This window comes from Lissotriton helveticus, chromosome 3_1 (assembly GCF_964261635.1).
Source record: "Lissotriton helveticus chromosome 3_1, aLisHel1.1, whole genome shotgun sequence".
NCBI lineage: Eukaryota > Metazoa > Chordata > Amphibia > Caudata > Salamandridae > Lissotriton > Lissotriton helveticus.
Window position 1 is genome coordinate 937,146,996 of NC_136061.1, and position 27,209 is coordinate 937,174,204.

The 27,209-nt window shown below is 45.8% G+C and overlaps 1 protein-coding gene across 1 annotated transcript in view; it reads right to left on the minus strand.

Moving 5' to 3' along the window:
- Positions 1-15,362: 15,362 nt before the first annotated feature.
- The window catches only part of PSMD13 (proteasome 26S subunit, non-ATPase 13), an 85,808-nt gene continuing 73,961 nt past the window's right edge, over positions 15,363-27,209 (minus strand). Inside the window, exons 12-13 of the mRNA XM_078681281.1 lie at positions 17,135-17,251; positions 15,363-16,187 (exon numbers count right to left, since the gene is read on the minus strand). Of these exons, the coding sequence (XP_078537407.1) occupies positions 16,092-16,187; positions 17,135-17,251 (213 nt within the window). The 3' untranslated portion in view covers positions 15,363-16,091. The remainder of the gene's footprint in view (positions 16,188-17,134; positions 17,252-27,209) is intronic.

The following is a 27,209-nucleotide window of genomic DNA, read 5'->3' on the forward strand; positions in this document are numbered from 1 at the left end:
GACCTGTCTGCAGCCCTCAAAAATCCTGCAAAGAAACAACACCTGTCCAGCAGTCACCGACCTCCACAAATTCTGGGAGGTCTGCCGGTCTCTGAAGAAGACCAGAACTCAGGAGGACAGCAGCTTTGTCCACAAAGAAAACAACACCAAGGACACTGGTGCCCTCCAGTTCCGCAATCTTTGACCACTATGCACCTGAAGCATTTGGCCTGTGTCCAGGTGCCCCACCAATCCAAGAAAGGGTCCACAGAGATCCTAAGTCTAAGTTCAGCATTGGCTGACCACTCCTGAACTCCACAACGATGCCTGCAGTATGAATCCATAGACTCGCCTTACCCGTGACCGGCTCCAATAAGAAGAATCCGATGTCAAAGGCACTGCTGCACCCTTGGCCCTGGGGAGCTTGATCAACGGTGTCCCTATGACCCTCAACTTACCTTTACTGTCACTGGTTTACTTTCGTACAGCCTTGGGTTCGACGACGGCAGTCTGTTTGTGCAACCAACTTTCTCTTTTGAAAATCATTGGGTGCCTGCCGCCTTATTTGCACCCTGCCGCCCCTGTGCTGCTGGTAGTAAATGTTTGGTGCTGCCTTGTGGCCTCCCACCCACCCTTAGCGCTTGCCCTAACCACCAAAGTTTGGCCCCTACAACTGATTTACTTACCTGCAAGCAATGTTGCTTCAAGAGCCCCCAGACTCCATTAAAAAGCATTGGCCCTATCTTCAAATTTGACATCTACACCCTGCCACCTGTGTGCCGCTGGTGGTGCAGACGTTGTGCTTACCTGAATATTGCACTGTGCTGAAGGACTGGAAAAAAATTCCTGAAACACGTACTTACCTTTTTGCTAAGATCTTGGTCTTAAAATAAAACTCAAACAAAGCTTATTTTTAAAAAATTGGTGTGGATCTCCTTTTTGAGTAGTGTTTTATTTATTGGTCATTGTGGGCACAACAAATGTATTGCACTCCTCTCCAGGACATCAAAGATCTAGTCGTAAGAGCTAAATTGACTGGAAGGTGTGCAAAGGCAGTGTTATCATAAAACAAAGACAAGATAGAGGATGCAGTAGTGGCAAAAAAGTGGTAACAAATGTGCAGTTCCTTACAAAAAGAAAGGTTCAGAGAAAGTGGATGCAGATAGTAAAAAATTCAAAGAAATTGGGAAGAGAAGATGCTATAGGTGTGGCAGCGCAAATCTGGCTAATGATTAAAATAATGCCCAGGGCATAAACAGAAGTGTTCTAAATGTGGAATCGTTAGACACAAAAAAAATATGCCAAATGAGGGCGGGGTGAAATCAGATGGTGGACCAAGAGGATGGATGTCATACTAGATTGTTGAAAGATGAAGAGTTAAACATGTGTGTGCTGAGCGTAGCAGATGTCCATGTGTTACAAATTGATAATGAAGAGAATGGAAACAAACCTATATGTGAAATGTTAATTGGAGGGGTAAACATTTCAATTGCGGCTTATGTAAATTCTACTTAAGCAATAGTTAATAAAGATGTGTGGGAGGGAAACTTCAATCCAGCTTTAGGAAATGAGTTGAATCATTCTAATATTTCTATCAAAACATTCAAAGGGGCACAAATAGATACTGTATGTCTGTCTCAGCTACTGGTTCATTTGTTTTGGGCTGGAGGTGCAAGGTAAATTGGGCATGACCTTGCATCGAAATAATTTACAACAAGGGGTGGTGATGGACAGAGTCTCTGAATTAAGCAGAATACTCTCACCCAGTCAAGAGATCAGGGCTAGATCCAACACCGTTTTTTAGCTCATTGCACCATCCCAGTTTCAGAACCTGGCTGTATGCAAATTAGTCTGTCCCTGGACCAGTGCATCATGGGAACAGGGCAGACCAGACTACAAAAGCCAATTCTTACACTGGGAAGGAAACAAGCTTCCGGGGACCGGTTTCTGGCATTTCAGCCGTCTTCGGCCCGGCTTGCTTGAATCCTGATAGTGCAATGAGCAAGGGACTCACATCTGAGTATACCCTTCCACGCTTAGGGTGGACCAAATAATTTACAACAAGGGGTGGTGATGGACAGAGTCTCTGAATTAAGCAGAATACTCTCACCCAGTCAAGAGATCAGGGCTAGATCCAACACCGTTTTTTAGCTCATTGCACCATCCCAGTTTCAGAACCTGGCTGTATGCAAATTAGTCTGTCCCTGGACCAGTGCATCATGGGAACAGGGCAGACCAGACTACAAAAGCCAATTCTTACACTGGGAAGGAAACAAGCTTCCGGGGACCGGTTTCTGGCATTTCAGCCGTCTTCGGCCCGGCTTGCTTGAATCCTGATAGTGCAATGAGCAAGGGACTCACATCTGAGTATACCCTTCCACGCTTAGGGTGGACCAAATAATTTACAACAAGGGGTGGTGATGGACAGAGTCTCTGAATTAAGCAGAATACTCTCACTCAGTCAAGAGATCAGGGCTAGATCCAACACCGTTTTTTAGCTCATTGCACCATCCCAGTTTCAGAACCTGGCTGTATGCAAATTAGTCTGTCCCTGGACCAGTGCATCATGGGAACAGGGCAGACCAGACTACAAAAGCCAATTCTTACACTGGGAAGGAAACAAGCTTCCGGGGACCGGTTTCTGGCATTTCAGCCGTCTTAATTCAGACACTCTGTTCATCACCACCCCCTTTTCTGAATCGTTTTTGGCCACTATAGGTGTGGCAGGGTATACTCAGACATGAGTCCCTTTCTCACTGCTCCATCAGGATTCAAGCAAGCCGGGCCGAAGAGGCTGAAATGCCAGAAACCGGTCCCCGGTAGCTTGTCTCCTTTCTGGTGAAGAATTGGCTTGGTAGTTTGGTCTGCCCTGTTCCCATGATGCACTGGGCCAGGGACAGACTAATTTGCATATAGCCAGGTTCTGAGCTGGGATGGGGCAGTGAGATAAATAACGGTGGTGGATCAAGCCCTGATCTTTGGACTGGGTAAGAGTGGTCTGCTTAATTCAGACACTCTGTTCATCACCACCCCCTTTTCTGAATCGTTTTTGGCCACTATAGGTGTGGCAGGGTATACTCAGACATGAGTCCCTTTCTCACTGCTCCATCAGGATTCAAGCAAGCCGGGCCGAAGAGGCTGAAATGCCAGAAACCGGTCCCCGGTAGCTTGTCTCCTTTCTGGTGAAGAATTGGCTTGGTAGTTTGGTCTGCCCTGTTCCCATGATGCACTGGGCCAGGGACAGACTAATTTGCATATAGCCAGGTTCTGAGCTGGGATGGGGCAGTGAGATAAATAACGGTGATGGATCCAGCCCTGATCTTTGGACTGGGTAAGAGTGGTCTGCTTAATTCAGACACTCTGTTCATCACCACCCCCTTTTCTGAATCGTTTTTGGCCACTATAGGTGTGGCAGGGTATACTCAGACATGAGTCCCTTTCTCACTGCTCCATCAGGATTCAAGCAAGCCGGGCCGAAGAGGCTGAAATGCCAGAAACCGGTCCCCGGTAGCTTGTCTCCTTTCTGGTGAAGAATTGGCTTGGTAGTTTGGTCTGCCCTGTTCCCATGATGCACTGGGCCAGGGACAGACTAATTTGCATATAGCCAGGTTCTGAGCTGGGATGGGGCAGTGAGATAAATAACGGTGATGGATCAAGCCCTGATCTTTGGACTGGGTAAGAGTGGTCTGCTTAATTCAGACACTCTGTTCATCACCACCCCCTTTTCTGAATCGTTTTTGGCCACTATAGGTGTGGCAGGGTATACTCAGACATGAGTCCCTTTCTCACTGCTCCATCAGGATTCAAGCAAGCCGGGCCGAAGAGGCTGAAATGCCAGAAACCGGTCCCCGGTAGCTTGTCTCCTTTCTGGTGAAGAATTGGCTTGGTAGTTTGGTCTGCCCTGTTCCCATGATGCACTGGGCCAGGGACAGACTAATTTGCATATAGCCAGGTTCTGAGCTGGGATGGGGCAGTGAGATAAATAACGGTGATGGATCAAGCCCTGATCTTTGGACTGGGTAAGAGTGGTCTGCTTAATTCAGACACTCTGTTCATCACCACCCCCTTTTCTGAATCGTTCTTGCATCGAAATAGTCTTGAACCAGTTCAATGGTTCAACCTGAGGAGGAATTTGGTAATGCAGTACTGAGCAAATTATGAACCTCTCCCTGGCCTCCTTTCTGCCAAGGAACACGATGGGTCCGTGGAAGGTGTGATCCTCTCCCCTACCCTGACCCCCGAGCAGCATAGCGACTGTCGCCAAGTGTCGGGTCAGTTTGCCCCACTGTTCTCTCTGACCCCAGGTGTTACTCACTGGTGTACCCATGACGTGGACACCGGTGACAGCCCTCCTGTGAAGCACAAGATTTACAGGTTGACTGCCCGGTTCAAGGCCAACATCAAAGAGGAGGTCTCTAAGATGTTGGCGTTAGGGGTGATCGAGCCTTCCAGCAGTCCTTGGGCCAGCCCAGGGGTCTTGGTTCCAAAGGGCGCTGCACCTGGTGCCACCACAGTACTGCGGTTTTGTGGGGACTATCTCAATGCCGTCACCAGGACTGACGCACACCCCATCCCCAGAGCTGATGAGCACATTGATTGGTTGGGAGCTGCCAAATTCCTCAGCACGTTTGATTTAACATCTGGGTACTAGCAGATTGCCTTAACTAATGGGGCCAAGGAGAGGTCAGCATTCTCAACCCCAGAAGGGCATTACCAGTTCCGGGTAATGCCCTTTTGGTTGAAGAATGCCCAGGCCACGGTTCAGAGGTTGGTCAACCAGGTGTTGGCTGGACTGGATGATGTCAGTGCCGCCTACCTTGATGACATCGCAGTGTTCAGTTCTAGCTGGGCAGAGCAATTGCAACACCTCAGTGAAGTGTTGAGAGTTCTGCAAAGGGCAGGCATCACGATCAAGGCCAGCAAGTGCCGGATCAGGCAGGGTTCTGTGGTGTACTTGGGACACCAGGTAGGAAGCAGCTAGCTGGCACTCCTACTACCCATCCTGGCTTGGGAGCCCTCCCTAAGACCCAGACAGAGGTAAGAGCCTTCTTAGGTCTCACAGGGTACTGCAGGAGGTTTGTTAAGGGCTATGGCACCATTGTTGCTCACTTGACAGAGTAGACTTCCAGGAAGCAGCCCAAGAAGGTGATCTGTACTGAGTCCTGCCAGAAGGTTTTTGATGCCCTGAAGGCTGCCATGAGCACAGCACATGTGCTCAAGGCACCAGACTTCAAGGAATTAGTTGTGCAAACTGACTCTTTAGAGCATGGTGTGGGAGCGGTGCTCTCAACTGAACGAAGAGGGCCTAGACAAGCCTGTAGTCTTCCTTAGCAGCAGTCTACTTCCCAGGGAACAGAGGTAGAGCGCCATCAAAAGTGAGGCTTTCACTGTGGTCTGGGAACTGAAGAAGCTGAGGCCCTACCTGTGTGGGACTCACTTCCGGGTTCAGACAGACCACAGGCCCCTCAGGTGGTTAATGCAAATGAGGGGTGAGAATCCAAAACTGCTGAGGTGGTCCATCTCCCTACAGGGAATGGACTTTACAGTGGAACACCGTCCTGGCACAGAGCACGCCAATGCAGATGGTCTGTCCAGGTTTTCCGCCTTAGTGAAGAGAACTCAGAAGAGGGTGGGTAATTCTCCCTACTTTCAGCTGGAGAGGACATGTGTTAGACTTGGCATCTTTTGGCGTGTTTCCCCTGAGATTTTTGCTTTCTGACATCCTGCTTCTGACTCGGTTTGTGCTGGCTTAGTGCGCACTTTTCTCACAGCTCAAGTCCAAGTACTCCTGTGGTATAAGGTTATGGATTGGTGTTTCCATGATTGGCCCGTTTGATTTATGTGTCAGTCCCTAGTAAAGTGCACTGCGTGTGCCAGGGCCTGTGAATCAAATGCCGTTGGTGGGCTGCAGCACGGGATTGTGCACCCACAAGAACGGCCCGAAAAAGGTAACTCAGACCTGCCATTGCAGAATTTGCACACAGTTTGTAACTGGCATGTCGACTTGCCAGTGCACACACTTGCCAGTCTCTCACCTTCCCTTTTCTTACATGTCAGCCATGCCTAAGGTAGGCCCAAGGTACCCCTGTGGGCCGGGTGCAGTGTATGTGAAAGGTAGAACATGCCCATTTGTGTGTGTGGCATGTCCTGATAGTGAACTACGGCCAATTTCGTTTTTCGCTATTGCAAGGCTACCTATTCCCCATAGGACGGAATGGGGAGTCTGTTTAAAACATCTTATAAACATAATTGGCCCTGGGAACTAGGTGGAAAAATAAAGTTTTGTATGCCTGAACTCAGAATCTAAAGATGCATCTTTTAGAGAAGGTGATTTTTACATTCTGTGTTTGAAAACACCACTTTTAGAAAGTAGGTATTTTCTTGCTCAGTCATCCTGTGTGCCTCTGCTGGAATGTGGATTGCCTGTCTGTCTTTTGGATGACAGAAGGCTGGGGAGCAGGAGTGGCTCAGATAGTCTAAGTGGGTCAAAAAAGGACTGAATAGACCTGGGCTGCAATTGGGGAAGGGGAGGAGATTTCCTTGCACCTCAAAGGGCCTGGTCTGCCTCTGACAATGCCGTCTCCACCCCCTGCCAGGAAATCACATCAGAGAAGGCAGAACTGGTTCTGGCTGGACATGGACACCCTTTGCCTAGAGGTTCAAAGGATTTTTGGATACAAATACTAGGGTCCAGACCCCTGAACTTTAGAACTCTTTTGGATTAAGAAGACAGCCAAGAAGAGCTAGAGAAGCCGTGAGGAGGGACTACAACTTTGCTGTGTGCTTTGCTGTGTTGGCCTGCAGTGGCTGCTTCTGTCTTGGGCAGTGAAAGAACCGGACTGAACTTTCTGCAATCTACTTTAGTGAGTTTCTCCAAGGGCCTGAGGTAGAGTTTGCCCCCTGTTCAAGGAGTCTCAAGAACAGCAAAGACTTCAAGCTCTTCTGCCCTCAGCACTGGGGACTTTGTGTTTTGTGCTGCAACAGAGGAAATGCCGCTGCGGTCTCAGTGTCCTGAAGGCACCGCAGAGGGCACCACCGCAATGAGACCGTGGTCTCACCGATGACTCCTGCTGACGCCGCCACTGAGCCGCTGCTCGCACCGCATCTGTGGGCACTGCACTCCACACCGCCTCGCGACGATGCCTTAGAATCTCTGACGCCGCTACTCCATGCCGAAATCAACGCCGCTGCTTGCACCATGGTTCGAGGGCATCACTTGTTAAGCTACACGATGCACTACCCTCATCCCGCACCGTAGCCTTGGTCTACCAACGCCATTGATGCCAGTTTATCAGCCGACCCCAGCGCTTCAGCCACGACAATGCTGCTGCTTGCATCGTGACCTGCCAGCACCGCAACGAGCACCGCCTTCACCTCAGACCGCGACCCTGGTCTCACCGAAGACGTTATCTGATGCCGCCACTGAGCCGCTGCTCGCACCGCGACCTGAAGGCACTGCACGCCACACCGCTGCACCAGACGCCTGCTGACGCCAGCGCTCCTGACTTCAACAGAGGGGAGTTAGACCTGCAACGTGTGTGACTTCAAGGGCCCGACGACTCCCGCACTGACCTCCGGAACTGACGCTTGCGGACGCCGTGATTTCGGAAGGTCAACGAGAGTTCGCCGACGCCCTGCATTTCTAAAAGGTACTGTTTGTAGGTCTTACTGACACCGTAGCTGGCCCGCAACGCAGCGGTCAGCCAGAACTGTTTGGATTTATTTGCTTACGACGCCGTGATAGCCCCAGACGGAGCTATCAACATCAAGGAACTATTTTTCAAGCATATTTTGATAGTTGAAGATGTTCAAGTACTGTATTGTGGATTTTTATCATTTTTGGTCTTGTCTTAAATATATACAATTTTTGGATATTTTTCTTAACTGTTGTGGTGTCCTTTTGTAGTGCTTACACTGTATTACTGTTAGTTATGTGAAAATGCTTTACACACTGCCTTTAAGATAAGCCGGAATGTTCGTGCCAAGCTACCAAGGGGGTGAGCAGGGGTTATATTAAGAATGTAACTCCCTTATCCTGACTAGAGTGGTGCTTTCTGCCCAACTTTGGCACATGCCCTAGCCGACCAAAAATCCCATTTCTAACAGTTGGTCTGAATTTTAGACTGTTACATTCACATTTAAAGCAACTGAGGTTGCTTTTTGTGAGCTTTTAATTGTTAATTGACAATTGTTGCTCATCCTTTGCAGAGGCACCTCTGCTTTCAATGGCAGGTTTTGTGCTATGGTGATCTGACAAAGTGTTTATTTATAGCTGGCAGGTCTTCAGATTGCTTATGTGCAACATTTCCATAATTTAATTTCCATAGCACTTGTGTCCAATTGTACAAGATGCTCACTACAGTAACTGCTGAATGTAAGATCTGGAGCAGTTTCTGATGTATTTAAACATTTCAACACTTTCGTTTACATGTACAATTTGCCAAGGTTTTCTTCAAGATTTTCTATGGGGAAGAACCCCCTCCCAAACACCCTTTCTATTGTTCAGGCTTGTGCGCTTCGCACGCATGCGACGTAACGCTTATACCCACCTTCTACGCCGCACCACTTTCAGTTCTCATCGGCAGCCACAGGTCATAGTTTAACCATGGTAAGTATTTCGATACTGAATGAGTTGAGCTGAAGATGCTATTTCGTGAAGATTGTTTAGGTTTCAGGATGACCTGGGTTATATCTGAATAGTAGTAGTCGGTAAAAGTGTTGATGTGGTCAGGATACGTGTGAAGAATACATTAAAGAAGAGCGGGTGATCGTTGTGCCTTAGGGAGGGCACCCCCTGAGAGGTTAATATGGAGGATCAGAACTCTGGAAATGTGACAATTTGATGACAGACCAAGGATTCTTTTCAAAGAAGGTTGTTCCCTAGATTTCTGTGTTGCATAGTTTATGTACCAACAATTGGGTTATCTAAAGTGCTGATTGCTCAAGACAGATTAGGAAGGAGCCATGGTGCAGTTCTACTTAAGTTTACGGTGCTCTTGAGTTCAACCCAATGGAAATTAGTTCTAACTGCATAAGGTTTCCTACTCCAAACTCTATTTTACTAAACCAATCTGATGATCTAGGGGAACACTGCTTTTTCAACAGGTTTACCTCGGACTGGTATTCTAGATGTTTTTGCCTGTAATATGCTAGTCTGACTGATCTTTTCCCGATTTCTTTTAGGTTTCAGATATTCTTAGATTGCTTGGAAACTCTACAGTTGACAGTGATGACCTGATCGTTCTGGAATGAATGTGCAAAGCTTTTTCGAAAAATACAGTGTAATATGTAAGGAGGGCAACTATCTTAGAGGGATCCTGCTATCGGCCGGTTTGATTAGTTCAGTAGCTGTTTTCATCGCTAATCAGTTATCACACAGTTTTATGCTTGCTCAGTTTGTAGTTGTGGGCTGTTAATGCCTCCTTGTATAAGAAAACAAAATGGGATTCAAGGCTGTCAGCTTTTTTTGATGAAGTGACCTGCCAAACAGGTACACAGCTACAGAATGCGGTTCGATACCAATGGGAGCTGTGGAATGGGTTACATACATATTTGAGATCATATTTTGAAGAGCTCTTTTGTAGGGCATGTAGCCTCTGAGGTGCAACCGCCATTGTCTTTTGAGGCTTCTGGTTCCAGTTTCACAGTTTATGTCCACTGTGAAGGTCAGTGATAAATTGTTTTGAATGTAGTCAGCCATAGGTGTAATTGTGTTATGGACGCGGCTAGATTTGTGCATGGATTACCAACATGGTTTCCTTTGATGCTCTTTAGGTTCTTCTAGGGTCTAATTGATATAAATGGCAGTGTGGTACTGGGAAGGTTTACATTAAAGGTGGTGTGATGATCGTTGCAGGTAACAAGGTTGTGTCCTGTGTCTCAGGTGTGTCCTTTTGAGACGAAGATAAAATCCGAAGCATAGCTTACTAAAGAGAGGTCAAGTGCTTCAACGTTAGTGAGGAGAAAGGAGGTCTCATTTAGTGCTTGTTTGTCGAACTAGTTATCAAGGTCATCTATACTACAGGGGTTTGGATATTCAATATGGATATACTAAGTCCAGAAGAGCAGCAGCAAAAGATGGATTGTCTGCGGGTGCTTGATGAGCCAGAAGAAACCAGGCAGAGCACAAGGAGGTGAATGAGAAGACAAAAGGTGAAGGTTTTCTTTCCGAGGCTGAGTAGCCGTTAATTCAGGAGCCCATAAAGTGTTTTTCTAAACCATCACTTGCCTGCTGCAGCACCTTTTGTGCAGGTGATTTATATTCTGGCCTAAGTAGCAGTTGGAGAAAACCTCATGTAGGTTGGATTCTAAATAATAATCCAGAAGAATTCTGCCAGTATGTCAGCAGAGGAGGGACTGTTGGTTGCTTCTGCCTGCTCTGCAAAAATTGATATGTATTCCCTTGCAGTATTCTTGTCAAGGCGTTTTCCAAATACAGACCTGCACTCATAAAATATCTCATGTATGAGACCCTGAACATTTGGGCAAAATATGATACAAAGAGCCATGCTCTGAAGCTTTATGACTCCCAACATAGTAAAAAAAAATGGGTTGTCAACTTTTTATGCAATAGAGCTACTTATGTTAAAAAAAATCATTCAGAGCTACTAATAAATACCATTAGAATTGTAATAGTGACCACATCAGTCAAGATTACATTAGTGGGCACCTCAAGCAAGATTACCAGCAGTGATCTACTCCGCGCATCAGGCAGGATTGCCAGCAGTAATCTGAAAAAAGGCTTTGCCAATCTGGAACACCCAACACATAATAACCATACTTGCAATACCGCCCTCTACCCCAACGAACCCACCTTCCCCGGCACAAAGGTAACAAGTCTACCCAATACCTTATATTTAAAGCTGATCTTTCATTGATAAATCATATTTTGGAAACCCAGCCATTTTTCCATATTTAAAGCTGATCTTTCATTGATAAATCATATTTTGGAAACCCAGCCATTTTTCACCAAACATCTTGTGAGTTCTTAAAATACACACATTTTCATCTTGAAAACACACAAACTTTTTGTATATATAAATTCAATGAACCAAAACACTTCTTCTTTAGTAGACTGGGCTGCGCACAGAACAGTAACTTAAAACAAGCTGAGAACTATCAGTAGCTCATAAGCTACTCGTTGGAGAATCCTGGCCTAAATATTGTGGATGAGAGAGAGAGAGAGGCCTACATAGCTGCATCAGTCACAGCTGCTGAGGGCAAAGCATGCTCTATCACTACACCCTCAGCCTCCACCAATTTGTCTGCTTGAAGCATGTCCAGTAAAGACAAGAGGTCATGCCGCATCAGAGGTGATATCATCTTAAAATCACAGGAGAGCCAACAGCTTGACCACGGAAGTGGGTTCACAAGAATTATCTACTGGCCGTGGCACTAGAAATTTGAAAGTTGCACATTGTGTTCTAAAGGGATGAGAAGCTACCCAGGGCCCTCTCTCTTTGCCCCACTTCTTCACGGTCATCCCCCTGATAAAGTATTCAGGATTTGTTGCGAGGGCTGCAGAGACATCCTAATTTGTGATGCCGGAGACGTGACAATAGATACTAGAAGTGCCGCAGCAATGATCCCAGAAGCATTTCAAGGGCCACCTTAATGTTTATAAGAGGTTGCTGATTTTTTTTTTTTTATATATATCCTGCATTGACAATTGTGTCATCGAACGGGACAAATTTGAGGTGGTTGACATCTTCATTAATGAGGTGCCTTCCTGGCGTTAGGTTAAAGACGATACAAAGTAGACAAAAGCACTAGCAGTGTTGTTCTTAACAGTGTGGCAGTGGTAGCGTTTTACTTGTTGGTAAAGGATCTAAGGAAGACCAGGTTGTGCGTCTTAGTGAGATTTGTTTGGAAAGAAGTTATATTTGATGAACAAACACTGGAAGATGAGGACGAGACAAAGTTTAGTACCAGTGTCCTTTAGAGCTTTTCTGGAACAGTAAAGCAGATGCATGTGATTGAGAGCAGATTATTATTCAGAAGGTACCTCTGTAACTTGCTCTTCTAGTTATTTTAATGTCCATTCGAGAAAGAAGAATGTGCTTCCTGTGTGCCTTTTACAAGGAGTCCAATATCCATTTGGCCCATTTCAGCTCTAAGTGCCATCAGTCTAGGACTGGAATGAGTGCTGAATGCGCAGACAACAACTCATTCTTCTAACAGAGCAATCATGCAGGCATGGACTTGGCTAGCACAGGTGTGGTGGCACCTTCACCCACTGCACTCCATTTAACAGTTTCTTTTAACATCCAATCAGGAAGCAATGGGTGAATTTCTCTTATTTGCATTAGCTACCATACCACCACTGCCAATCCCCTACTTAAAGGTGATTACAAAAACATATCTAACAGGAAGATGGTTTCCAGAAGGACATACCCCTCACTCTGATGTTACTATCGAACTAATGGATTATTATTATTTTTTTTTTTTTTAAGGGAATTCAAAGTAGACTGCAACTTAAGGAGTTTCGAGGAAAGCGTGTTTCAAAAAAAAAAATTAACGTTTGTGTGCAGACCTCAAGCACAGGGGTATAATATTTAGTTTATGCCAGTATAAAGACAGGATCAGTAAAATGTATTGCCCTGTGGACAAACAGCATGTTTAGAATGTATATTCCTGTTGCCCAGCTTACAAACAGGTTGATGTGACATCTCATTAGTTGTCTGCATACCTGTATAAGCAATATTCACATGGGGCTCTGCAATGCAAGCCACTTGCAGTGTCTTTCTAGGAGTAGAATGCCTTTAATAATAATCTTACACAGCAAACTGAATTCATGTATAGTACTTAGGAGAACCCAGTTAACTAACTTCAGAATAATGAAGGCCAGTGTTGCACAGCAGGTTAAAGGAGGCTGTGTGCAGTCAGTGGGTGCAAAATGCACCAATATATTTTATCAGGATTGTGCCTTGTAATAAACATGGTACAAATAAGGCAACACGTGCATTAACAGCAAGCTACCTTACATAAAACACATCTTAGCTACACACTGCTTGCAATGCGTTGCAAACGCAATGCTTCGGTTCCAACAGGACTCCAAGCTTTCCGGGTGTGGGGTATTTTGCCACTTTGTTATCCCAACCCTGGAGATACAGGGCAGACTGAGCCTAAAATAGTATGAATAATATAGCGGTCAGGGATTTCCAGCTAAAAAGGGATAAATGGAAGCAGGAACAAAGATGGCCCTTTTGTCTACTATCCCACATTACACTCTACCTACTATTTTCTTTTTCATCACCTCATTATAGAGATGGTCTTCCTACAAGGAAATATTATTAGAGTATTTTATAAACCCTGGAAAAGACCCAACACATTTGAGACACCAAAAAGTATAAAGAATTACATTATTTTCAGAAGAACCAACACTAAAAATGATGCACTATTAAACACAAACAATTAACACAGGAAACACAAATGAGCTACTAAATACATATTGCTGCACGGTCGTTCATGCAAACTAGTACTGTTTGAGTTATTAAGGACGTTGCTGGTGGTTTCCCACCTGATAACAGGTAAAGATTTAAGCTTTGTGTAGCCACACGAATCCAGAGCGTGTCTGGGTATGAGGGAACTAGAGGCAGGGGGTTCTAGGAGCTAGCGGCCTCCAACAGAATTGTTTAAACACAAAAGATCTGCTCCCAGCGGGGGAAAAAGATAGCTAAGTGTAAGTGTTTCTTAGTTCATAAGTGTTGGCATCTCACAAAAAGTGTAGGACTGGTGTCACACACCACCTGGTGTCAATGCTTCATCATTGACCAGTCCTCGCCCTCCAAAAACTCGGTTTGGTGGAGGGCGGGCATACACCTGACAAGGATGCACTTCTAGGAGGTCGACCTGTTTCTGCCAGGTGGCCCGTTCGGAGGAGGAGGAGGACGCACAGGTGGAGCAGCGGATAACACCTCTAACTACATTGAGCTTTGGACCAAAGGGGTCCGCGATCCTTCACCCTCCTATGGAGCCTTGAGTTCCATCTCTTAGGGCTTTAAATATCAAGGCCACCTTGCAGTGGAGCACATTCACTACCAACCCACACAGTGGATACCCTCCTACCACAGTTTGGTTAGGGTGGAGCCCTTTCTTTAGTTACACATAGGTCCTGATGAATGCCTCGGACCCTAACGGGCCACCTGGCAGAAACATGTCGACCTCCTGATATCGGTGGGGGGACAATTACTTCCCCAACACACCAACCACGTTTTTAGAATACCATACAGGTGCCAGTAATATTAAAGATAATGTGAGGCCTGCAATGGATTTTTAAACTCACTTTTTTCTTTATCTGGGCCCCACTTAGTTTAGAAGTGCATCCCTGTCGTCAGGTGTATGCCCGCCCTCCATCAAACCGAGATTTTAGAGGGCGAGGACTGGTCAATGATGAAGCATGACACCAGGTGTTGTGTGAGACCAGCCCTACACTTTTTGTGAGATGCCAACACTTCTGAACTAAGAAACACTTACACTTAGCCCTCTTTTGTCCGCTGGGAGCAGCTCTTCTGTGTTTTAAAAAAAAGATTTAAGCTTGTCAACTATGAAAGGTCCAATGACCGAGCACAGTTCCCATCTGCATGCTTCAACTTCAAACATCAAGGGTGGCCCGCCTAGCCACCCCTAGCTCACCTTAACCTCTGGTAAGAGATTGACTGTGCACTAAGTACGAGATTGCTCACTGCTTTTCATCTTAGTGCCTGTTCCAGTTAGGGCCCAGGCCATGCTTTTGCTCTCACCTCAGCAGTCTTAACTGGGAGGCATATTACTAGCTATACATTCCTGTCAGTTCAGCTGCAGGACAGCTGGTCTATCATTTTGCCCATGGGGCAAGCTACTAAAGAACAGGGTGTGAGCCAGTTATCACTCTACTTACACCACAGCAAACGGCTCCAGGTTGTCTCCAAACAATGAATCCAATGCTTCACTTGGCAGGTCCCAACCAGTGATTTTGTAGCTATAGATGGACTGTGACAAATTAAGCAGTAGATTTATCACGAGAGGAGACGTGTGCCAAAATGTCCACATCAATTGAAGGTCAGACCAGGAAGATTTCACAATATGCCTTTTTTGTTGATGGACCAGGAACCAAAAGGCAGGTGGTGGTTAAGTGGTACAGACTTCCAGAACAGTACACCTGCATGTGCCATTATAATAGATTCAGTAAGATCTAGTCCTCAAATTTCTAGGGGATTCACACTAATAACACAGCAGGAATTGGGTATGGGAGTGAATGCAGATTCAAAGGAGACAAGTGAGCAGTACAGAGCCGGCCTGCTAGGAACACAAGTAAAAAATAAAATGAGGTACAGCCTATTAGCGGATTCCCACTTACAACAGCAGAGACCAGTATTACCAAAATTACGACTTAAAGACAAAGATTTATAAAACAGTTTTATCGTTACTGGACAAGCCGTATCAGTGCAACAATGACAGCTCTACTGATATACTCCCGAAATAAGCAATTAGGGAAAAATCGAATAAACAAGGGATATCAAATGATGGCATGATGCATCCAGGATAGAACTACATTTAATATAGCAGCCTACCAAGATGCTTCAAGACATATGGAGCTGAACAATTCCCCCTGACCCAAGTTCAAAACATCAGAAGCGTTCAACAGGTCTGTTCTTGTCAAATGCTTCCTCACCTACTAAGAACAGCACATGAGTCCGCCTGGAGCCGTGGAAGACGACATCAATTCGGAAGGCTCAACAATGAATGTGTCTGATGTGTCTAAGGCAAACTCTCAGCAAGGTATTGTACATTATGATAGAGCTCTTGTGGTGGAGTGCAAGGCAGGAAGGACTCCAAACAGCCACTCTCTGGACAATGCAGAAGAGCGGTATCTTGAGCTATCCCAACGCTACATTACCTTCACACTGAAACCAATTTGGTTTCCTTGACAGCTGCTGTTTGACTAGATTTCCTCAAGAGGAATCACTCCAACCAAATTTATAATAGGCAAATAGGTCAATGTGAAAGAACAAATCCCACAGAAGCTAATGGCTTTTAGTTGTCATTCTAGTTCTTTAGATGGTGAACAAAGACAGTTCAGCAGCCCTACAATTTCCTTTGCCTTAGCGTTGGAAAGCTACTGAAGCAACACTTTAGGTCAGTATGTCATGGGCCTGGTGCTCAACAAGCAGCTCCATACTCTTCACATCTGTGCACCAGAATTCCAGCCGATCCTTCATGCTCTTTATCTGTAAGAGAAGCATTACAATTCAAGCCAACAAAAAAGAACTTTCACCAGGACTGGTCTTTGAGGAAATCAGACAAACAAAAATTCACACAGTATCCAGTGCCTTAATGCATCATTCTCCATGGGAAAATGATGCATTAAGGCACACAGCAGAATAAGTCAATGGGGGAACTAAACAATATATACACATAACAAATATCAGGACTACTCCGCTCCACACATTCAAGACTAAAGCAGGACTGGTTTTAGAGGGAACCGTATAAACACAGAAAGATATACACAGACATAAAACAACTCCCTAAAGCTCCTCAATATGCAGCAGACCCCAACAACTGCTGAGCAGATAATTAAAATGTATACATTTAACATTTAGAACAGCATAGAAATTGTAGCTCTCTGGCAAGTTGGTAAGTTAATACCCAAATAAACAGTTCCTTGGTAGGGACCCAGATTGACACATTATGATGCAGGTCTTATACACATTACAAAATATGGTGTTTACAATGATGAAACTACTGACTGTCACCTCATTTGAGCAAGAGAGCCACCATCAGAGCCCTAAATAAAACAGGGTTATGTCAAGATTCATGGTTGGCTACTGCAACATGGCTAAGAGGATCAGATTATGAGTGAATCCAGTATCAAAAAGGTCGTTAGGGGAAATAGACCCCTATGCACAAGCAGTATACCTTTTTAACTGGTGAACCAGTGAAAACCGAGGCAGCCTGTTTTAAAAAAATAAAATAAATCTAAAGCATGAACAGCCACACTCCAAATGTGGATTGGGGCGAGCTCGGTAGTACCAAGGAAAGTGTTTTTTTGGTGCCTGCTACTCGCAAACTAACTCCCAAAATACTTATTTCCCCATCCACAACAGCTCTTCTGAAAGCTCTACCCAATTCACGGAGCCTTAATTTAGAGATGCCACTATATGGAAGAGCATATTACCTGCTGTAGGTCCAAAACACGAGGCTGCACCCAGGTCATGTGCACACGTTTGTCCACCTCATCTATACTGCCTTTCAGCAGGCCGACAGACAGCGCCTTCATCACCAAAAGCTCGACCTGAAATAGGAAGTTGGAGGTTTAGAAAGAAAAGAAGGTGGCTGCTGGAATACACTTACATCACAATAGAATGGTGTTTTTTGATGATGGGAACTTCAAGCAAAAATGCAACCTCTTTAAAGGGAATCCGTAACACAAATGATGGTATGCATGTGCACAAACCCACACACGAACGGATTAAAGGTTTGGAAAGGGGCTTTTACTACCAGCAAAACATGCTTCAAAGATGGATTTGAAACAAAGGATTCATGAACACACTGTGGCGGACAAAAGCAGCCTTACAGAGACATATGAACATGTCGCCTCGTATTTTCTTACATCTAGATATACCAAAAGGCTGAGCGAAGATCTGCTTACACAGGGCATCAACATTTCTGTATGAAGTCCATTTGAAAACATTTCATCTTCCAATTTAGTCTGGCTTTGCCATATCAGTTCACATTTAATCAAACTCTTCTATACCGTACCACATACATCACGTTTTTTTAACCAAACTACAAATATCTGAATGGCTAGAACACCTCAGCAAAAACCTTCATACCATATGTTTCTAGGAACAGAACAATGCCCCCCCCCCCCCCCCGAGGAAATCAAGCATCCATCCATTTCATCTCCTCAGGCCTGAGAGTCTGCCAGCGTATGAAGGAAGAAATGGATAGATAATGTTATGCAACTCCCTGTCAACTGTCCCTAAAAGTTATTCAGAACGTCAGGCTCCTGAGCAAACACACAACCCTTCAGCTTGTTCATGTAAGGACATGAACAAGACTGGCAATTCACACTGCAACTGTAAGAAGTCTGTCTGTTAAAGTACGGAGATGGTACTGTCTTGATATGAGCTATGGCAGGTGCTCCAATAAAGTCAAAACAATTACGCTGCTAAAAGTAGAGGTTTCTGTGAGGAATTCTGAGCTTACGCGTGGTAGCTTGGCACAATAGCGGTGCCTTTTTGATACAATATTCTGTGAGACACAGGAACAGCCAAAAAAAAATTACAGTTAAGATATAAACATTTTGATGTAAATTTAGTTGAAAGGAATACATCTTAATGATTATAAGGACAACACTGAAATAAATTTCATGCAGAGATCAGGAAATATTCAAAAACATACTGTCATGTTTGCAGTCTTTGAACTTGAAAAATGAATCATGCCAATGAGCTAGCCTTGATTTATATATATATGTATATTTAAAAAAACATTCTCTGGTGCAGCGTTACATTAGTTTTCAGGCCCAAAACCAGACAACGCCCCACCATCTCACAGGAAATGGTTTAACAGGGGATTTGCTTAACAAAATGGATTCCATGTTTCAAAACACATTAATGCCAGGTCTTCAGACTGGCTCTCCAAACATTAGTTTCCAAAGTTTCTTAACTTTCCACTTGGTGCTTCAAAGGTTCTTAAACTTATAGAAAACAGACAAAAGTTAACATTTCTTTTACGTCCACAAATTACTAACCCTTTTTTAGGTCTTGCGCCTAGCGTTGCAGTGCACAGCACTGCTCGCACAGCGAGAAACTTCATGTAGGGAGTTTCAAAACCAACCTAGGAATCGCACACGCTCGTGCCTTTTGTTTTGGCCCACGCTATTGGCCTTTGCGCGCGTCTTTTTAACAAAGACAGAACGCAATGGGCCAAAGGCGGGCGCATTGCTCTGCCCATGGCCTATTAGTGTCGGTTACACGCACAGCCGCCATCTGGTTTCAATGATCGTGCCCAGACACGGGCGCAATAATTGAAACCAGATGTCTCGCTGTGGCGCGCACACCAGTTGCTGGCTTGTTCTTTTTTGGATCCATTTCACAGGGAAGCAACTAAATGAAAGAAGGAAAGAGAGGTTGTGAACCGTTTCTTCAAGTCACGGTTTTCAGTAATTCCTGCATGTTGCTTTTTTATTATCTTCATGAAAAAATGTGTTTAAGTCCCAGCTTTAGACTGATCCTCCCATCTATCCGACAAGCAGATCTCAGAGCGTTTTCATTCTCACTGCTGCAGCTCTTTTTTTTTAACTTGCATTAATGTCACTTGGCTTTGTATGAAATGTTGTAAAACTCCCACACTTCGAGATCAAGGCATGGGCATAGCAGGGGACTGATTCATACCACACACAGACTGAGCGCTGGGGTGATGAATGCTCATCTGGCACACCATCAGGTGTGATGATTCATATCTGAGATGTTCTGTTAGTTGCTGCCCGATTCTGCACGTCATGGAGATGAGAAGGTGTGTGTGTGCTTCTCAAATGCGGGTTCTGCAGTAGTGGGCGATGGCGATGTCTCGATCCCCACCCTGCACTCATACACTCCGCCCACAGCGAGGCTCGCTCCTCGCTCTGTGCACTTGCTTGCACAGTAACATCCAAGAATAGAGTTTTTATCTGCCATCGTGTGTGTTTGGTTTTACAATTAGCTTTCAGTTGTATCTGCAATTGAAGAGGGATAGTTTGGTGATGCCTACCGAGGTACTGTGGGGCAGGGTGTGGTGCTTCGTATTAAAGAGAATCGGTTTGACCCTGAAGCGGAAGAGGTGCGCTGGGGACGGGAGGCGTTATCCATCATTCCGTGCAAGTAACCGCAAGCCCGGAGCTGGAGTCCTGGTTTTTGTTGATGAAAAGTTTTACCGAGCCGGAGACTCAAACCCGGTTTCCCCAGCTCCAAAGTCTGCAGCTCTGGAGATTACACCACATCCCCAGCCGTGCCTAGTGCCCCACAGAGTAAGTTAGTCCAACACATTTTTAGCGTTGCCCTGCATCGCCGCACTAAAGTTAATAGTCGTGCATTATAGCTTCTCTGTCAGCAGGTCGTTGTGCTTTGCTCTCAGTGCAGCATTGTGCCCTGCCGGAGCTAATTAGAAAAATATTTGTACATTCTTGGCATTGCAAGCCGGGCCCACAGAAGAGGTTACTGTGGTTGTTATGTAAACAGCCCATGGGCCAGACTTGTTACAATATGCACCTTGTGGCTTCTCGCTGGGATTGGGTCACACTGCACATGCAGTTGGGTATGGGTGTTGGACTCTTTCCTGCCCTGACAGGATGGAGCCATATGACCCCTGGAAGGATACGTGATCATCCCAGCGATTCACAGCATTCCTTTGAGTAGCATGCATCACGACTCAGGAGAACGAGATTTGGAAGTGAACCCTACAGAACCGGTTGAAGCCCGGCCGAGACCCAGCACCACCTGAAATGTGAGGTACTCACTGAAGTGATCAGAGCTCGTTTCTCGTGGTCAGACGATTGCTTTCTGTGGCTCACACAACGACATCGGAGCCAATATGCCCAATTGTAGCAGGGGCAGTCCGTGGGCTAGTGGATTATCTAAACCCTTTGTTCCATGAGTCTATTCCCCATTCTACCGCGTTCCTCTTGCCCCTCCCAACTGCCTCAGTCTCTACAATCTCGAACTAAAAAGCGCTATCAAGTAGATAGCACTGGCTACTTTATAGCGCTTTTAAAAAATCTTCCTGTAATCCGCACCCACCAGCCCCTGCCCCGTTTGCACACTGAGAAGGTTCTGTACTGTTGATTCTTGTAGCAGAGGGCACCTGTTCCGTGACCACACCCCACTGCAACTTACCCCCTCCTCGCTTCTTTTTGCAATTTTTACGGCGCAACAAATATTGTTTTTGAATCCCCCCTGGCCCCCAGCCCCCTCCCTAGCTTTCAGAGACCGGCAATGAGTAAGGACTCGAGTTACTGGCTGTGCCCCAGCCCTACTGCTGTATTGCGAAATCTCAGCATTTCAGCCCTGTTGTGCCTCTAGTCATTGTTTGCCTTTCTCCTTCTCTGTCGGGCAGTTGGACAGAGTTAACATTCTGTGCTCTACCTCCAAGGTGCGTGTTGATTTTTTAATTTTTTTGTTTTTAAATCGAACTCTATTTTGCTGCTACAGCCAGGTTTTCAAGATACCACGACTAATCATCAAACGTCACACAGGTGCTTGTTGCTTGTGGGGCCCAGGGGCGGACTCGTAAAGCCTTTTGCCTGGCCTCGTGCCTAATGGCAAAGGTGATTTAGGCATAGGTTACATCGACTGAGTTTGCTAAAATAAAAGTTATGGTTTGGTGCCACAAAACCTGGACATTGGTGGGCACAGCACAAGCCACAATATGCTCCTCTCATAGAATGCTAAATAGATTAAGAACCCTCAACAAGAAGTGTTTTAAGGACCAAAATAAACAGAGACTAATTATGCGTTTAAGTACAGGCCCACGCCGAAATTTATAAGCTGCCTCTCAGCTAGTCACAAGTATACAACTGTACCATTACAGCTAGATGTGGACCCCAAATCACTTAAGCTCCTCTCTCCTCCGCCAGCAGCTCACCCTAGACTAATATACATGCACCTGCTTAAAAGGGCCTGTGGAAACTCTTTAAAGCTCCCCCGGCCACTGCCGATGGCGCGTTGGGATTGGTGGGAGGGCGTCACATGTCCCTGCGCCTGGCTGAACCAGTTCCCCATATGTTTTTGAGGTAGGGTCACGGCGACAGGCCCTTACTGTGCCTCGTTATCCAGGAATGCATCTCTCAAATGTCAGCATTCCTCTGTGCTTACAGGGTTGGAAGCGGACATCAAAGTCCGGTTAGTCAAAGAGCCTCTGAGCTGACATTTGAGGGGCCTGTTGAACCACTATCCAAGTGATATACATATCCAGTGTCAGATAAATTCTAAGTTGTGCTATAGGTATGAGTAGCTCCTCTTTTTCATATGCATTCTGGTACTGGCAGTGGCATAAACCAGGCCCCCACAATGCAGCATCTCTGCCCAGGACCTCTGCACACCCTAGGGAACCAGACTCAATGACATTTCAGAATACTTTCACCAAATACTGGAGAGTAGCCCCCTCATTCGGCTCAATGTGGCTGACTAAAAGTACCAGAATGCAATGAAAAAGGCATTCTACAATAAACTATTCATACACCCAATGGCCAGCCTGGGCTCTGATGAAGCCTGGATGTTTAGCAGAGATTTCGCGTTTTTTATGTCCTCATTCGCATTTGAGTACCTCCTCCCACCCATGAGTTTTCTTTGTATTTTGTGACCTGACGTCAGAACAAGATTGCTCTTTGGGGCAGTATCGAAAAACCTGCCTAGGGGAGGGTAGATAAAGGTACAACACCCCACCCCTCCAACGCCAGTTGTGGGCAGATTGTTATAACTCTTTGCTCTGTCTTCTATAAAATATCCAATACTTTCATAATTTCCTGAAAGTTGTTGTTAGTTTAAAAATTGTTCTATGAACGCCTATCTATTTTTGTCCTGCCGCCCCAAGTACAAAATCGACTTACCAGATCTCTCAGATGACAAGGGGGAATATGTAACTATCAAACTTACTGCCATTCACAATGCAATAGGTATCGCATTACTGAAAGTTTGAGCTTTTGTTGTTGCATTATTATTAGCAACGCCAATAGCTCAAACAATTATTAATGCGAGACCTATTGCATTGCAAATGCTTGTTATCAAGGTGAACACATTTTAATCTGTTTTGCGATTATTCCTCATTTACTAAGTCTCAATGGAAAAGCATCACAGCAGGTGATCCACCAAAACCTTCTTGGTGTTCGGGGTCAGCAAAGAGACCAGCTTCCATAATCGGAGTAGCATTCTAGTTCCAGGAATGTAATGCACAGAGGCTATACCTCTCCTCCTCACCCTTCACCAGGCAGATCACAAATCCCCCAGCAGGTTGTCTTCTGGCTTCTTTCTCAACCTGATACATTTTCTTTTACTGCACTCTGATCTACTTCATGCCTCTGCTTGGCGGTTAACAGCAAGAGACAATCCCAATTTTTGTGCTATTGAATTTCAAAAAGCCTCAGTGAAATACCTGCCTCTCATTGTAATAAAAAACTCCTCCTGAGTTAGCCAACTCCAGCTACAAAACAGCTCTCCAAGGCACTCATCAAAATGGGTAATTTTTATGAGACTGCAATTGCCAGGCAGATGCAGCAGAAAAGGCTTTGAAAAATGAATGCTTTGAAGAGTACAGGTCACCTCCTTTCCTATCAGAGGAGGTGTTAAATAGGTGGTTATGATATCAAAGGTGTGGACTACAGAAAAAGCACACTGGGCCACCAGGTTGCACTACACAGGAAAACGATAACCCTTATCAAAAAGCCACCTTTTGCAGCCAGGAATAAAAAAAAAATGTATTTGCCATTATTACATGCATGCTGCAAGGTTAACGCTCTCCATCTACCAACTAAAGTTAAGAGGAACTAGATCAATTCGCACATGTGACCCTTTTTCAAATACTAGTGTGGGCACAACTTGCAATTTAAACTGTTTAACTATGCTACTAAGCCTTACTTTCAAAAGGTGGTGTTACAGTTCGTGTTACATAGGGCCCGATTAAAAATTCGGAGGTCCACTGGACTGCCGTACCAGTGGTGGAGGTGCGGTGTTGGTCAGGGACTGTCGCACCAGTGGTTTGACTGCCGTATTACAAGTACGACAGTCGGACAGTTTTGGGACTGCTGAAACCGCCAGGGAACCATGTTCCCTGGCGGTGTTCTGGGGCAGCAATATGCTTGGTGGTGCCGAAGTGGGACCACAAAGCGCATTCTAAGTTTACACACTGCCAGATTTTTCATGGTGGTGAGCCCGCCATGAAAAGGCTGGCAGTGAGGAAACACGGGGGTCCTGTAGGGGTCCCTGTTGCCTTGTACACTGGGATGCATACAGGGGGCCCATGGTGTGCCCTTACCCGGTGTGCACGCATGCCCATCTCCTACATGGCATGGACTAAACAGGTCATGCCGAGCAGGAACTTGCTTTGGCGTTCCCACTACATTTTTTTTTAAAGGCAGCACCTTGGGGCGCCAAAAGACAATCTGCCAGACCAGGAGAAAACTCCTAATCCATCGACTTTTGTAGAGCGGGGTGTTACAAAACACTGGGACTTCCAGCCACATAGACTGGAGCCTCCAGATTGGGCCTGGTGAAATGGCGACACCCCAGTGTAATACCATCTCTGAGGGGCAATGGTCAGATAGTGTTGTGCTAAGATAATTTGTTGAGTAAATGGTACCCAATCCAGGCGGACATGCAGCTTAAGCATAGGAGAATAGTAAGATTATGAACAAGCTTCTGGATTTCAAATTCGCAAGGAGTTGAATAACCACCAGTGTCATATCCAACTTCTAAATCCCTCGGGATTGCACACCATGGCTGGTTCCTGGCGGATGTGATTGATCATCACATCCAATACACAACTGAAGTTACCCCTAGTATTCACAGGGTATCTGCCCAGTCTGTCGGCATTTTCGTTACAGTGGGTCTGGTCCGTATTTAGAAAGAATAGACTACCTAGCACTAGATTCTGGCCATCCAGTCTGTCCTTGAGTAAGACATAACACCATTCAGTGTCTATGCGGTTATCAATGACTGCAAATGGTATGCCGGGGCTCATTCAGGTTACTGCACCTCTTGCATATGCAGAGTAAGATGTCTAGTTGGATTGACCTTTCCATTTAGGTTTAATTTTAGCACCCTCTACTTCGCCGAGATGTGATTCTTGGAGAAAAGCTATGCAGGTGTGATGCTGCCATAGCAGTGTGTGAATTTTATATCACTTGGTAGCATTTCCCATACCTTTTATATTCCATGTGGTGAAAAAGAATCTCCCTAGTGGACCAATGCCAGATACAATATGAAGATAGGAAGAGGTCGTCCTTCCATCCCTGATGGCTAGGGATTGGCGTCACGGGTGTCCCCAGCGATATTAGTAGGCTATGTGCAGCTATGATTCTAAACTCTTCGTTGTCCTCCCCCACCCCCCAGCTACCGGTCTTATACACCAACTTGTGAAGACAAATTGAACCTCATGAGACAAACTATTATTAATCATATAACGAGAGCATAACCTGAACTTTCTGGCACCTGTTGTGGAGGGGGGATCTACTTCCAAAGCAATGTAAGGCCATAGGGAACTTCCTTGGCTTGCGCATTAGATGGTGTCACAGTTAGTCGGAAGCTGGCTCTGTATATACTATACCAAAGTGAGGTAAGGTGTGCACAGAGTCCAGTGGAACCTCAAAGGTAGACAGAGGTAAGCTCAGATAGAACCTTACTCTCCATTTGTGGTGGTGTGGTCGAGCAGTAAGGCAGTATCAGAGGAATGTGTACAGCATTTGTTGTACACAGTCAGCAAATCCACACACTCAAAGACTGAACTTCAGACCAATCGTTTTTGTATAAAAAAATATTCTTTTAGTCATTTTATTTCTAGAACCAAGCAAGCCTGGCACAGTTAAGCAATAAATACTAGACCGTAGTAAATGCTGATTGTAAAACAGTTCAATTGCAATTGTAAATGTACTATGGTTTGACTTACAGTATTGTTTCAGCGAAATACAATAATTTGTAAATACAGTACATAGACTTGAATGGGATTCTCAGTAACGTAGCAGGTAAGGTACTTTCGGATTACTTTTCTTATTCAGTGCTTCATGCAGCACTGGGACACTTCCTGTAAACAGGTGACTAAAAGCGTTTGTTAAATCGTACAATTTTAAAGTATTTCTTGAGGTTTCAAAATTCTACACTTAAAAACGTTTTCAGGAAAAAGTGTCAATGTTATCCAATGGAGGAAAATATGGTTATCGGTTTTTAGGTAAGACAAGAGTGGAGGTTCTGGGGTTAGACTAAGAGGTCCCCCAGGGTCTGTGATGCACTTGTTACACCCTCAGCTGCACTAGGGTGGCCGGGTGCAGAGTGTTGAAGCCCAATGTTATCCAATGGGGGATAAGGGATCTCCGGGTTGTGGCTGCTGGCAAGCAGACAACTGGGTTGTGGGAGCAAAGCTCCTGGACTTTAGCTCAGGGTAAATGGGGAAACAAATTAGCGCAAAAAGTTGCACCCTCAGCGGCACTAGGGAGGCAGAGTGCAGGGTGCTGTTTTGGGGTCGGATGCCCCGTTTCCAATGGAGAACCTCTGGTTTGCAAAAGCACTGCAGGCAGGGAGACAAAGGACTTCTGGGTGCGAAAACCAATTTGAGAGGTAAGTTGGGAAGTTAGGGGTTGGTTAGGCACCGTCGATTTGGGCACACAAGGCTGTGGGGCTTCGGGTGCCTTTTGAGGTTGGATTTTCTTACCAGCTCCGGGTCGCGTTTAGGGGGGTCTTCTGGATTTAGGTTACAGTCGTCAGCTGGAGGCAGGTCAGGGGTCGTCAGATCTCAGTTCAGGATCGCCGGGTGTTTGCCCACTCGAGCCTGGGACGTGGACGGCGGGTGCAGAGTGGGGCAGATTCGCGGTCTCCGGCTGCTGCCAGAGGTTGCAGTTGAACAAATCCGGTGTTCCCGGGAGAATGCTGGCTGCAGGACACACCGGGATTTCGCAGGAGCAGGTTCGAGGGGTAAACCGGTCGGTTGGGCTGGGGCCAAGTCAGTGGGCATCTTACTCTTGTTAGCTGTTGCACGGCTGTTCATCGTTTTTTGTCTGGATCTGAGGAAGCAAGGTTCAGGGGTGCCCCTAAATACTAGATTTAGGGGTGTTACAGGTAGGTAAAAGGCAGGGACCAATCGGTCTCTTCCCTACGGTGGGTACACCCCCTATTATGCCACTCTCCAGTGGGAGGGGGGCATGTGCCTGTCCCTGGTTGGGGGAGTCCCCCCATTTTCAAGATGGCGTGGACAGAGTTGTGCTTCACCTGGCCTCCGCCACCTGAGGGGTGGAGTTGGCAGAGGTGTGCACTCCTCTCTTCTTCATTTATTTTTCCCACTGGTTCTCCCACACAAAGTGGGGGTCAGAACCGGTGGTGACCAGTTTCTGAAAGCAGCAAGTGGTCCGGGGAATCTCACATAGGCGGCAAGCCTTTGAAGCTTCCCCTTCCTGAACCCTGCTCATCCTGGGGGAGGAGGCTTGGCACCTCGTCCCAGGATGTGCATTGTTTCATGCCCCAGAGAGCAGCAGGCTCTCGACCCAGGGGTCCAGAAACAGGTCTGGTGGTGGC